Consider the following 13,732-nt stretch of genomic DNA (forward strand, 5'->3'; position numbering starts at 1 on the left):
TTTCCCTATTACTTTAATCCAGATCCTGATTAACTCCCTCCACCCAGACAACTCTGAGACCTTCCTAATTAGTTTCTATGCCGTACAGAGTCAACTGCTTGGATCTAATCACTCCTGTGCTCCAAAAACCATCAATGGCTCCCTAATGCTTATGAAATAAAATCTAACCCCCTTCTCCTGATACTCACAGCTCTCTAGCACCTGACCTCAACCCACCTTCCCTTCCTGCTGTTTTCTCACTGCTCCTCCTACCCGGGCCAGAATCAAATTGGGGCAAGTTGGCCGTCAAGGGTCCAACATTTAAGGAGGCACCCCCCTCTCAGGTGCACCCCTGCACTTGCTGGAGCTTGAGTGTGAGGGCCTCATCTTAATCTTGCCTGGCCTCCTACACACTTGGACAACTTTCTGCAGTAGAAAAAGCAGAGGAAGTCTGACCTAGGGTTGAATCCACTAGCTGTGTGGCCTTAGGCAGCTTACCTGACTGCTCTGAGCCTCAGCTTCCTTACCTATAACATGAGGACAGAACTACCTGCCTCCTAAGGCTGCCCTGAAGAATACATGAGACAGGAAGAGAACACAGGCTCCTTGCCTGATACACAGGCAGTACCTTCACCAGTGGGTGCTCCCTTCCCACTTCTCTCTCCTTATTCTCATAATACTGTTCCTCCTTCCCCTACCTGTATGGGCTCACCTTGCCCTATCACCAAATCTCACTCATTCTCCAGGACACTGTCCCACGCCTCTTCCACAGAGGCCTTCTGCAATGCCACAGCCCTCAGGGTTCCTGCCCTGCTCTGACCTAGTTACTGTACAGTCTGTAACTTTTCCAAGGTCCTGTATTGATGTAACCTTTTCCTACCCGTAAGCTGTCTCTTCCCCAGACAAGCTGTAAATCCTTGCTGGGCAGCAACTGTGTCTTACACTCTGCGGTGTTGTCCGCAGTCTGAGAAAGTGTTGACACATAACCAGCCCTTCAACAAATACTCCGGCACGCAAAAGCTGGATAGGATGGTGAAAACTACTACCGACCAGCCATCTTATTTTCTGAAAGAAAAATTCAGCAAGGGCCAGCTACAGTTTTATTAAGCTTTAAAAGTCTAACCTGAGAGGCAGCAGGATGTAAAACGGACAGGTTCTGGAGTCAGGCCTGGGCTGGAATCCTGACTCTGCCTTTACCTATCAATTTTATCTACCAAATCTTTATTACAGCGGCGCTCACCGGACCTTGTTCTAAGCTCGAAGTGTAGTCCGGCAGCATCAGCACTACCTGGGAGCTTGCCAGAAATGCAGGTTATCAGGCCCCACCTGAAATCAGGAACCCTGGGGGTGGGGCCCAGCCACCTGTGGTTTAACAAGCCCTCCAGGTGGTTGATGTTTGAGAAGTGCTGTTCTAATTGTTTTTTAACTCATTGTCCACTCTCCTTACTGTAAAATGGGGCTACTAAGAACCATTTAATAGATTGTTGTGAGGATTAAAAGTAGTTGTCATTCAAAAAAGGGTGGCTTTCTTCTCCCTTTTTATCGTTATCTTTGCAATTACGGGAAGTAATTTTAAGATCTCTTCAGCTTGCCCAGCTTGTCTCCTTGCCACCAGGTGGCAGGGTTTGCTATGGATTTCCCAGAGTCAGAGGGGAATGAGTCTGTGAGGAAGGGGCAGTGCCTGAACCCTCAAACAGCAGTGGTGGCAATGGCAGAAACCAGGCTGGGGGCTTCCCCTGGGGAGTTCATGACTTTACTAACCATTGATCATTGTGCCTGAAGCAAAATGCAAACGATGCAAAGCACGTCCCAGCCCTGCTCGCTCTATACACCCCTTCAGTCTGGCCCTGCAGCCCACTCCCCATGCCTGCCTGTGGTGTTCAGATGGTCAGAGTCCACCGCCGCCAAGGCAGTGCCCCAAAGCCCTCAGCTTATCCTCTAGCCTGTGCCCTCTGCTTATGCACTGCTGGCCATCCCCCCAGAGCTGGCCATTTGGGGGTGACCCCAAAGACCCCAGTGCAATCAATGGTGAGTCCTGGTGCCAGAGGCCAAACCACAGTAACCAACGGATGGTGGAGGGAGGAACACAGGAGGTAGGGTTGTAAGATGAGGTAAAGGGTCACCCTGGAGCAGGCAGGAACGCGCAGAGCAGCTCTGTCCTAAGAGCAGATCCATTTGCTGGCCCCCAACCCCAGCTTTATCCAAAAGAAGGCTCGAGATCTCCTGCCCTCAAATCCCGCTGTGCCACGGGGGGCTCCCTTTCCAAAAGGCACCTATATATTCTGATATAGCCCCTATAAAATGGTCATATCGAAACGTGAAATCAAGTTTTACAACCAATTACTTATGCAGCAGGCAGTCCTTACCTGAGCTTCCACATCGGTTGTGCAGGACTTCCACGCTTTACTCTGTTCCTTGTGGTAATGTTTGCATCCCTGACTCGACACCCACCCCTGCCATTTTATTTTACAAGTATGCATTACTTTAAACACCGGGGAAAAAATGGAAGGCTAGAATTTCGAAACAACCTCAAAGAATGTGGTAAGATTCTAAGGGTGTATCAGTCTGTCCTTGCAAACCATCATTCCAAAGGAGTTTAAAAAAGTGAAATATAATATACATCTCCAAGTACTAAAAGAACAATTAGAAATAATTCCCTGTGTGGTCTAGAGCCGAGAATATGAGATCATATCACAGCTCAAACAACCCTCCTTCCAATTTAGCACAGTCTCAATCATACACAGAGCAGGGATAGCCCTCTTCTGTACTATCAACAGGAGGCCAGAACTACTTATTACTTGACTGTAAGAAATTACAAACACATCTTTAAGGAAAAAAAAAAAAAAAGATAACTGTGAGATGCAATATGCAGTCCTTCCCAGCTACAGGTGAACGATCAGACGTTGAGCACTCTGCTTACGCAGAGGCTGACGGCTTTCTTCTCAAAGGGTCGTCTTCAATCCCTCATGTTTACTTTCAGCCTCCTCAGAACTACTTCTGTCATTAGACTGAGATTCCTCTTACCGAGCGCTCAATGGCCTCCAAGGCCAACACACTGTTTTCATTTAGACCTAATGTCTCCCTGCCCCTTAGATAAGAAGGGCTCGAACTCCCCCCTCACATCCTAGGGACAGTCTGACGCCTTCCCCAACCACCTCTTATCTCCTTGCAGTTGACTTCTCATCCTTTAGCTCCCCATGTGCTCCCAGCCCTCATTATGTATAGCAGAATAACGTAGGTCTGTGGGCTGCCAGAGTTATGTAGAGACATTTCACAACCACAACTCATAACTTACAACTTATACCAGCAGTACAGCTTTGCAAACTCCTTTCTGCACCCCTGCCACGAAGGGTTTCTCAATGGCCATGCCTTCCTTCTGGTTCCCTTTGGCCTTCCCCTCGCATTACTCTGCCTCCTGACTTAACTTCAAAATTCTAGTTCTATTAAGAAGGTCTACTCATTTAAGCCCATCAAGAAGCTCAGGGGAACCAAAGGCCTCTGCTACTGAGCGTGAGACCAGGAGAGAGACCCTGACATTCCAGATTCTCCTTCCGTGGTACCCAGCCTCCTTAGAAGGCACCACATCCAGGGAGCAGTCTCATGCTGCCCACTGGACTCCTTCCAAAGGAAACTTCCCTCACCACACGCCGGTTTTCCTCCTCCATCTTCTGCTAGACTTCTTTATGCAGACTCTGCTTTTGCCCACCCCCTTGGACGGGAGATCCTCAGGGTTCTGCCTTTGGCCCTCTGCTATTGTTCTAAGCTAGTTATTCTCAACCCTGATTACATGCTAGAATCACCAGGGGTAGGGGGGGGTTTGAAAACTCCTGAGGTCCAGGCTGAAATTCGGATCATCAGAATCAGATTTTCCAGCATGGGACCCAGGCCTCAGTAAATGTCAAACCTCTCTCATATACTGGTATCACCTGGAGAGCTTTTAAAGCAGACTGATGCCCTCACCTTGCCCCAGACCAAATAAGGCAAAATCTCTTGAGCAGGGCCTCAAATGACCAAATTGTGTGGCCACGATTAAGAACCACTGCTCTAAGCATTCAACCCTCGGTGATCTTGACTATTGCCAGGGCATCAGTTACCACCTCTAGGGCAATGACTTCCAAATCTCTCCCTAAGCTGAACCCACATTCCCTATAACCTACTGCTTATCTCCACCTGGCCACTCCACAGGCACCGCATTCCTCTCCAAGCTCATTTCTTTCTCCCATGCTCACATCTTGTGCACAGCACCACATGCACCTATTAACCAAGTCAAACTTGGATGTTAACCTCAACTCCACCTGTGGCCCTCCTCACCTTCCAGCCCTGGATGAATCAGTTTCCCAAGCCCTATACCTACCCAGTCTCAACGTCTATGTATCCTGTCCCTCCCCTCCTCACAATCCTCACCATCTTTACCGCTTCTGTTTAGGTCTTCTTTGCCTCCTACCCAAAATATGACCACCTCATACTTGGTCATGTTCTTTCCAGACTCTTCTCCATTTAACCATCTTCTATATGGTCACCAGAGCAAGCAGTTAACCTAAAATAGCAGTTTCCAGAGATGATGTGGGGTGGGGAAACAGGGACACTTTTGGTGGGGTATAAACTCAAACAGCATTGTTGAAGGTCAATTTTGTAATATCAATCAAAATTAAAATCACATATATCCTCCGACCTAGTTATTCCACTTCAAGTAATTTGTTCTTCAAGTATACCTGCACGTGTTTGCAAAGACAATTAAGCACGGATATTCACTGCAGCATAGTTTGTAATAGCAAGTGTTTATAACCAACCTAATTACCCATCAATAGGGAAATGGTATAAAGATCACTGTAGATGCATACAATGCAATACTCTGCACCATTTCAAATTAATAATATGTCTATATGTGCTGATACAGATAAGCCAAGACATCTTAAAATATCTATCGATATACTTATTGATATATTAAGTGGAACAAAGCAAGGTGAAGAACATGGATTTTTGTTTTGTTTTGTTTTTAATATAGTGGTTGGTCTTTGGGGAGTAGATCTAGGTTTCTGAAATAAAATAGGAGGACACTTATTTTTCAGTATTTACCCATTGGTCTTATTTGGATTTTTTACATTGTAAGTAGATTACTGATTATTTGAGGGTACTGAGCAAAGAGAGATTTACACATTTAGCTATGAATTTGGTGATGAATTAGTAATGGGTACAGAGAAAACTAAGCAAGCTATAAGCATGAAAATTATCAATACCAGAAAATAAAAAACTGTACCACAAATGAAATTTAATTATTGTATACTACATGGTCCAGCTGTGAATATTTATACTTCACATATATAATAATGTAAAAACTGACTAGTGATCTAAACAAAAATTATGCTATAACTATATTATGAAGCTGGGATAAGGGTACGTGTGTCTTTGGAAAGGAAAGGTAGAGGGGGGGAATGAGACTTGAATCTTTATCACCTAGAGTAGAATGTTGATAGTTAACTAAAACTGAAAACTCAAGAAACAGCAGTATAAGTTATCTTATTTGGAAATATAGAGATAAATACATAAAACTACTAAAAGAAGTGAAAGTGGTTGCCTCAAAGATGGTGGAATCAGGAATAGGGATGGATGGGGTCATACTACTTAAATTCTTAAAACTATATACAGGTATTACTTTAATAAAAAAAAGTTTTTTAAACAAGGGGTAATTAAAACTGCCATTCTGGGCTTCCCTGGTGGCGCAGTGGTTAAGAATCAGCCTGCCAATGCAGGGGACGTGGGTTCATGCTCCAGTCCGGGAAGATCTCACATGCCGCGGAGCGCCTGGGCCCGTGAGCCATGGCCGCTGGGCCTGCGCGTCTGGAGCCTGTGCTCTGCAACGGGAGAGGCCACAATAGTGAGAGGCCCGCGTACCGCAAAAAACAAAAAACAAAAAACAAAAAAACACCTGCCATTCTCATTTTGGGTGGGGTACATCAGAATAGCCTGGGAAATTTCTTCACCATATTCATGGGCCTGCTGTGTGAGAACTGAGATGAGGTAAGGAATATCTAGTCTGAAAAATCTCCTGAGGCCTCTTCCCTGCCGACACCCTTCAAACCACCCTCCTAAATATTAGAAACTATCATGCCATGCTCCTGTTTTAAGTCCATCAATGGCTTTCATGGGCCTTCAAGATTAAATCCAGACTCTTCAGTAGGAAATACAGGCTTATCAGGGCCAAACCCATGCCCTTTCTATCTGCTTCTATTTCTGGTTTCTCCTGCTTTTACCTGCCCTAGTCAGCCCCATACCAACTTCAGTTCCTAAGAGTTGCTATCAATACATATAAAAGGAAACAGCTAACTTATCACGAGTAGCTTCTCCCTGACACACTGTCTCCTCTACTGGATCCCCCTTCTGTTGCTAACATCCAAGTTGGGATACCACTTATGCACTGATTGCTCCCAATCAGCATGTCCAACCAAATGTCAAACCTCCACACCACAATCCATATCCAAGTGCCTAACTTAACACCTCCCTCACTGGATAGTTAATAGGTTTGTCAAACTTAAAAGTCCCCAAAATGGGGCTTCCCTGGTGGCGCAGTGGTTGAGAGTCCGCCTGCCAATGCAGGGGATGCAGGTTCGTGCCCCGGTCCGGGAAGATCCCACATGCCGCGGAGCGGCTGGGCCCGTGAGCCATGGCCGCTGAGCCTGCGCGTCCGGAGCCTGTGCTCCGCAACGGGAGAGGCCACAACAGTGAGAGGCCCGCGTACCGCAAAAAAAAAAAAAAAAGTCCCCAAAATGGAAACCCCGATTTGCCCCCAAAACTTGTTCCTAAGTCTTCCCCATCTCAGCAACCACCCGGTTGTTAAGTCAAAATTTAAGGGGTCATCCTTGTTCCTCTTCCCTTTCTCTCATCCTGCACATCCAATTCATTGACAAACTTTTCTGTTTCAAGCTCCAAAATGTACCTCAAATCTATTTCTATTTCCATTGGCACCATGCTGGACTACTGCAACAGCCTCTTCCCTAGGCTCTTATCTTCTTTGTGAATCAGATCACATCATTTACCTGTTTAAAACCTTCCAGTGGCTCTCCTTATTGCTTTTTCAAATAAAATCCAAATTCCTTACCTTGGACTATGAGGACCTGCACGATACAACCCCTGCCAGCTTTCCAATCTCATTCAGCAGTAAGGTCACTTAGAACTACCTCCTAGGAGGTCTACCTAGCCCAGCACCAAGAATAGCAGCTTCCCTCCTCTGTGCCCTTGGGCAGTAGCTATTTTCAATAAAACACAAAATCTGATCAAACAGAACTGACACCTGGTCTGTCCCAGGAGGGAATGGGAAGGTCTTAGCTACAACACAAAGGGCCTTCCTTCTCCTAGTCTGACCCACAACAATGTCTACCAACTGCTTAGGGCGTTTCCATTAACTCCCAGTGAGTTCTCCACCACCTAACCTCACAATAGCCCACCTGGACCAGATTAAAGAAGTTACACAACCCACACATGCATACAACACCCACATATTCACAACAGCCCCACCCACCTAAAAAGAGGCCTAGCCTATTCCCCTTGGAGCACCACCACCTCCAGACCCCACAGCGGAAAGTGTGGGCCTCACAGCAGGGAGAATGGAGAGCGGCACTTTAAAGGCATGTGTATCAGGCCTGTGGCAGACTTGGCCTGAGCTCTGACACATCCACTGTGGCCCCTCCAGCCCTTGGCGGGTTTTCTGAATGCACCACGACTTTGCTATCTCGTCTCCAGTCTGGGGTTTGTTTTAGAAGCCTGAGGATGGGCTTCCCTGGTGGCGCAGTGGTTGGGAGTCCGCCTGCCGATGCAGGGGACACGGGTTCGTGCCCCGGTCCAGGAGGATCCCACATGCTGCGGAGCGGCTGGGCCCGTGGGCCGTGGCTGCTGAGCTTGCGCGTCCGGAGCCTGTGTTCCGCAGCGGGAGAGGCTACGGCAGTGAGAGGGCCGTGTACCGCAAAAATAAATAAATAAATAAATAAATAGAAGCCTGAGGATGGTGAGGGGGATTTGCTGTCTTCAAAGTGAAGACAACACACGGTGGCTTCTAAGGACAATGTGGAAGCTGAGTGACCCTGAATTCTTCACATTCATAAATGTGTCCTAGTTAATCTAAAATTATAATAAAATACAGATAGTGCTTTGCAAATAGCAAGAGGTGCATCCCCTCTAAATAATTAAAACCACTTCTTGAAGGAATGGGTATAATAAAGCTTAATGTCAACAGTGCCTGAGCACTTCTCTACGTGCCTGGAACTAAAAACGGATCTGTATTTACTCCGGCTGCTACAAATACTTCCCAGATGCAGAGAAGTAACTAAGTAAGAGGAGAAGGTCAGTTACTGTCTACATGCCGACAGTCTCAAGGTACGCTCCCTGGGGAATGGGAAACCCCTACCCCCGATATAATCTCGCGTGCACTTGGGAGGCTCACGGACTGAGTCTAAACTCTCCCTTTGCTGCTTATCTGTGTGCCCTGGGCAGGTTCCCTCACTTCTCCAAGCCCCAATTTCTTTGTTTATAAATTGAGGTTATCACCCCTCCTTGCAAGGCTATTGCAGGGATTTATGGAGATAACAGAGGTAGAGTTCAAGGCCAGCAATGTACCAGCATGTGCTGGGTAAGTGATAGCTACTCTTTTTACATTTTTATGCTCATTAGCGGCAGCGATCCTGAGTCCATTACTGACCTCCTGCCGTCCGCCTTCTGGGTCTTTGCCCACTGCTCCACGTGCGCCAGGCTGCTCTTCCTCTGGCTGTGCTTCTCAGCGTTGGTCCTAGAAGGAAAGACCCGCTGGTACCCGCCAGTCCCGTTCTGCTCTCCTGGGCCAGATGTGCCAGGCAGCACACCGTTCCTCTCCGCCCTTTGGGGCTGAGCCTGCTGGCCTCTCGGGCCACAGGGTAAATCCACGAACAAGGCATCCTCTTCGGCGGGTGAGTATGGGGACCTGGCCTTGCTCCTGTCCCGCTTGCCCTCCAGCGGGTCCCTCTGGGAGCGGTACCGGTCTTCCTCCTGCTCCCGCCTCTCGAATCCAAAGGAATCCTCGTGTTTGCGATGAGAACAATCCCTTGCATGTCCGGGTCCCATGCGGCCACATTCTCGACAGGACTCTGTGTGGTTGGCCTGGGGGACCGCCTGCCGCTCCACCTTCTCCATGTCCCTGCAATGACAGCAGCACGTTCAGCCCAATCCAGACTGGAACCCCCAGCCAAGACTCCCCAAAGGATACACTTTACACTCCAATTACCTCCAGGCCTTTGCATGGGCTCTTCCCTCTGCCTGGAGCTCCTTTCATACCTATCCCCTTACTCTGCTGGCCTAACTTCTACTCCTCGGGGATCTGGCTTAAATGTCACCTCCTCCAGGAAGCCACCATACACATGCACACACCCAGTCTAGATCAGGATCTCAGCTGACCCCACTATTACACTAATCACACTGGACCATAACTGCATGTTTACTCATCTAGCGCCCAAGTAGACTATGAGCTCCTTCAGGCCAGAGGCCCAGCTGGCCATTCATCGTATGCCCAGAACTTCCGTGAAATAACGGTACAGAATAGGAGCTCTATAAATACCAATGAACAAACAAATGGTACATGTGGTATTCTCATGCCTTTCCCTTTTGCTATTTGTCCACCTGTCTGTCTGGGGCAGCTCAGCTTGGACAGAAGGCTCCTGAGCCAAGGGTCTCTCCCACTGGCATCCAGCACGGCCCAAAGTACAATTAGCAGCATAATTAACATTCTTCCAAGATGGTGAGTAGAGAATTGGCACAGCAATCTCTTTATATGACTACTTATCTATCTTGTCGGGGAACTGTTCAAACAGGAATGCAAGAACACTGACCTGACAAAAATTCTCTGAAGTATTATTAGGCAGATCTCAGAGATAAGGAAACGGAGGTACAGAGAAGATAAATGATTTGCCCAAGACCATACTGCTGGGAAAGAGAGACACCAGGGCTTAATCCCAGGCAGACTGCAGAGCCAATGTGCTATAGCCACTGCTCTCTACTGCCTCTCCAAATGCATGTCCATGATTTGCACATATGCAGACCTGGAAACTGTAAAGGAGAATGGGGTGGGGGTGACAGCGGAGGACGTGAACCGAGGCTAAAGAGCTTCTGGGGCATAGAGAAGGGCAGGTTTCTTTCATGGCCCATCTCGCACTGGAAGCTGCCTTTCTCCCCACCTCCTTGGGTCCTAGTTATGTCTGCCTCCTCATTACTTGATACCAGAGAGACAGCAGCAGCAGTTCCATGATCTTAGCAGAGTTTAGACTGGGGAGGCAGGGGAACCCACTCCAGCCTAGCTCAGAAGGACCAGAAAAATTACCAGGGAACCTTGAATGGGCAGCTGGTCGACTTGTGCTCCTTGGTAAAAAGGTCCTGGTCTAGACATCCATCACTCCTTGAAATAGCCAAGCCTGAGGGTTCTCCATTTCAACAGGAGAATGAACAATGGAAATGCTGCTGCCTTTACATCTCAGTGGCCAGACCTCAGGCGTCCCTGCAACATATCTCAGAACCTCAGCTACCAGTAATCAGCACTGATTCAGGGCAGATCAATCCAGTCAAGGAGCTGGTTAAAATGTCAATGTAAAGTGAAAATACAAACCCTAACACAGGTCTGCTTCTTAGTGTGTGCAGGCTGAACTGTTGGCCTTAACTTAGGCATGGAAACTGAGAAAAGCAATCTCACATCTCATGTCCATGTACTCGTGACTTCTCCATGAAAACCCAAAGCTTTGTGAGGGGGAAAAAAAAGCTTGTTTGGACCTTCTTCTATCCATCACTAGGGGACATCTTCCCCCACATCTCCCACCCCTTCTCCTAACAGTGTTTCAATTTTCATTTGGGGATCACCCTCCCCCACGCTCAGTCCTTGTGGTTTAAAAGGTGCTGCTGACTCTACAAGTCCCTGTGGAGCTGAGGCTCCAAAGTCTCAGTGACTGGCTCAGAGGCTGACACATCACCCAATCCAGGCCAATCAGAGTTAGCTCTAGGACTCTGGTTGGAGCTGGTCTTGAGCTGCTACGACTACATGGGAAGCAGCTACTTGAGAGTGAAACCAACACCAAGAAAAGCAGACGGAGAGAAATAGAATCTTAAAGACTTGGCCTGAACTCCTAGATCTAGCCATACCTAAACCAGATATATCCTTGGACTTTTTGGTTGTGCATCAATATATTCTGTTTCTCACTTAAGCTAGTCTGAGTTTGGTCTCTATTACTTATAGCAGAAGGAGTCCTATTACATCATTTTATAATGACATATTTAGATGGTGATCTCCAAGGACCCTTCCATTCTTAAAGTCCAGTGAGTCTATAAGCTCAAGTAGTAGGAACATATGGGAAATATTCAGGGACCTGCACTTTAAGAAAAAGCAATTCTTACCGTAAGTTTTTAAAGGGACAACTCTGTTCCACAATGTACACATTACAGGTTTTAACTTTGTCTTTCTTTTCTCCCTTTAATCCTCCCTCCCATCACCACATCAGTGTAACCCCAGCCTTCAAGTCATCTAAGTTGGCCTTTATCTTCTCTACTGTTTCTCACATTCAGGAAACCACCCCTTAGTGGTGTGCTTAGGCTGATGTCTAGAAGATTAAAGCTCTGGCTGCCCTCTGGGTCACACCCCAGCCAAGATACGGAATGAAGCTTTATAACCTGCTTACTCCAATTGTGAGACCGAAGTAACTATACCTCCTTGTTATTCCCACCACAAAGATAAACAGCCCCTTGCCGTAAAAGCCATGTAGTAAAACGAATATGCACCTAAATGGATGACGTTAGAATTGAAGGGAAAAGAGGGTTTCTTCAGTCGACAGATGAATGGATAAAGAAGATGTGGTACATATATGCAATGAAATGTTACTTAGCCATTAAAAAGAATGAAATAATGCCATTTGCAGCAACATGGATGGACCTGGAGATAGCATACTAAGTGAAGTAAGTCAGACAGAGAAAGACAAATACCATATAATATCACTGATATGTAGAATCTAAAATATGACACAAATGAACTTATCTATGAAACAGACCCACAGATACAGAGAAGAGACTTATGGTTGCAGGGGGTGGGGAGGTGTGGGGATGGATTGGGAGTTTGGGATTAGCAGATGCAAACTATTATATATAGAATGGATAACCAATAAGGTCCTACTGTATAGCACAGGGAACTATATTCAATATCCTGTGATAAACCAGAATGGAAAAGAATATGAAAATGAATGTACAGCACTTTGTACAGTCACTTTGCTGTACAGCAGAAATTAACACAACATTGTAAACCAACTATACTTCAATAAAATAAATTTTAAAATAAAATAAAATAAGAGGATTTCCTCAACTTCAGAACCCGGGGGTTGTGGGTACTATGTCTTAGTCGAACCAACTGCAACGGGGATTTTTCTTCCTTTACCAATCAACTTCCACGTATTTATTGAGAACCTATATATCCCCACTGGTACAGGCACTAGGAGATATAAGAAAGTAGTAGAGAAAATAGCCTCTGCTGTCAAACCCAGACAATCCTAAAGCCTGATTTAATCATGGTAACCACATTTAATACTGTTCTCATAAGCTGACCCCAAATCACGGAGTTTGCCAGTCTTTTCTAACCTTGGAATTAACTTATAACTACAAATAGTAGTCCCTACTGTGTGTGTACATATGAGTGTACATACTCCGATACATGCCAACACGTCCTGAATATAAAGTTGATTGAGAAAGACAAACCCTTTTCTCAGATCGACACCAGCATTTACTGCAAAACAAACCTTTAGAGGACGGCTAAAGGAATGGCTATCTGCTTGCTACCTGGCAGCTTTCTAGGCCCTAATACTCGGGGTTATGAACAGCTTCTATTTCCACAGCTGCTGGGACTCACCTCAGATAAGATGCCTTTGTGTCCAAAACGTTCAGGCTCTGGCTACAGGTAAGAAAGGTGAAGGGAATGTTCCCGACTCCCCCACCTTACCTCACAAACATTTAACTTAGTAAGTTACAGGATTTAAGGCAAAAGTGTTTTTTGGTCTTCTCCCTGTCTCCTTGCATTCCCACCAGTGTAACACATGACTTCTCACATCAGGAGATCTATCACAATAGATTTGCAATGCTCAGTTTAGCACAGTGGTGGGAAAGAATGAAGTATTCCTTGGCTTTCAGTGACGGTGTCATTCAGAGAAGTTGGCCATGCAGGGCACAGATGTTCAGCTAAGATGACACAAGCCTTTCTTGTGCAGGTCATTACTATTGTTGTGAGCACCTGGAATCAGTGACTATTCAAAAACACAGGGAATTCCTGACATTTGGTGACCATTTTGGCCACATGTGTCACTTCTCAAGCTTGACAAACCCAGAGTGCATAGGATTAGAGCCAGTCAGACCCGGATTCAAGAGCTGGCTCCTGCCCATAGAAGCTGGGTGACCTTGGGCAAGTCCCTAACCTCTCTGGTCTGAGGTTCCTCATCTGCAAAATGCGGACAACCCCCGCCTCCTTGGGTCGTTTTGAGGATTAAAGGAGACAATGCACAGGAAGAGCACAGCACTGGGGCTGGCAAACAGCGTGTCCTCAAATACAAATGTACTGGCTTCCAACGTCTATTCCCTCCTTCTTCCTGGCCCCAGTTTTTTCAAAGTGGCAAATGTACCCAACAAAAAACTTAAATTTCCTAACCTCCCTTGGAGCTGACGGTGTAACATAAATCTGGCCAATAAGATGTGCACAGAAATTGCTGGATGGGTCTTC

The 13,732-nt window shown here is 46.5% G+C and overlaps 1 protein-coding gene across 1 annotated transcript in view; it reads right to left on the reverse strand.

Annotated features, from left to right (window-relative positions):
- PLEKHA7 (pleckstrin homology domain containing A7) overlaps positions 1–13,732 on the reverse strand; it is a 208,919-nt gene that overhangs the window by 31,862 nt on the left and 163,325 nt on the right. Inside the window, exon 10 of the mRNA XM_007448586.1 lies at positions 8,669–9,139. Within this exon, the coding sequence (XP_007448648.1) occupies positions 8,669–9,139 (471 nt within the window). The remainder of the gene's footprint in view (positions 1–8,668; positions 9,140–13,732) is intronic.

This window comes from Lipotes vexillifer, unplaced genomic scaffold, assembly GCF_000442215.2.
Source record: "Lipotes vexillifer unplaced genomic scaffold, Lipotes_vexillifer_v1.1 scaffold519, whole genome shotgun sequence".
NCBI lineage: Eukaryota > Metazoa > Chordata > Mammalia > Artiodactyla > Lipotidae > Lipotes > Lipotes vexillifer.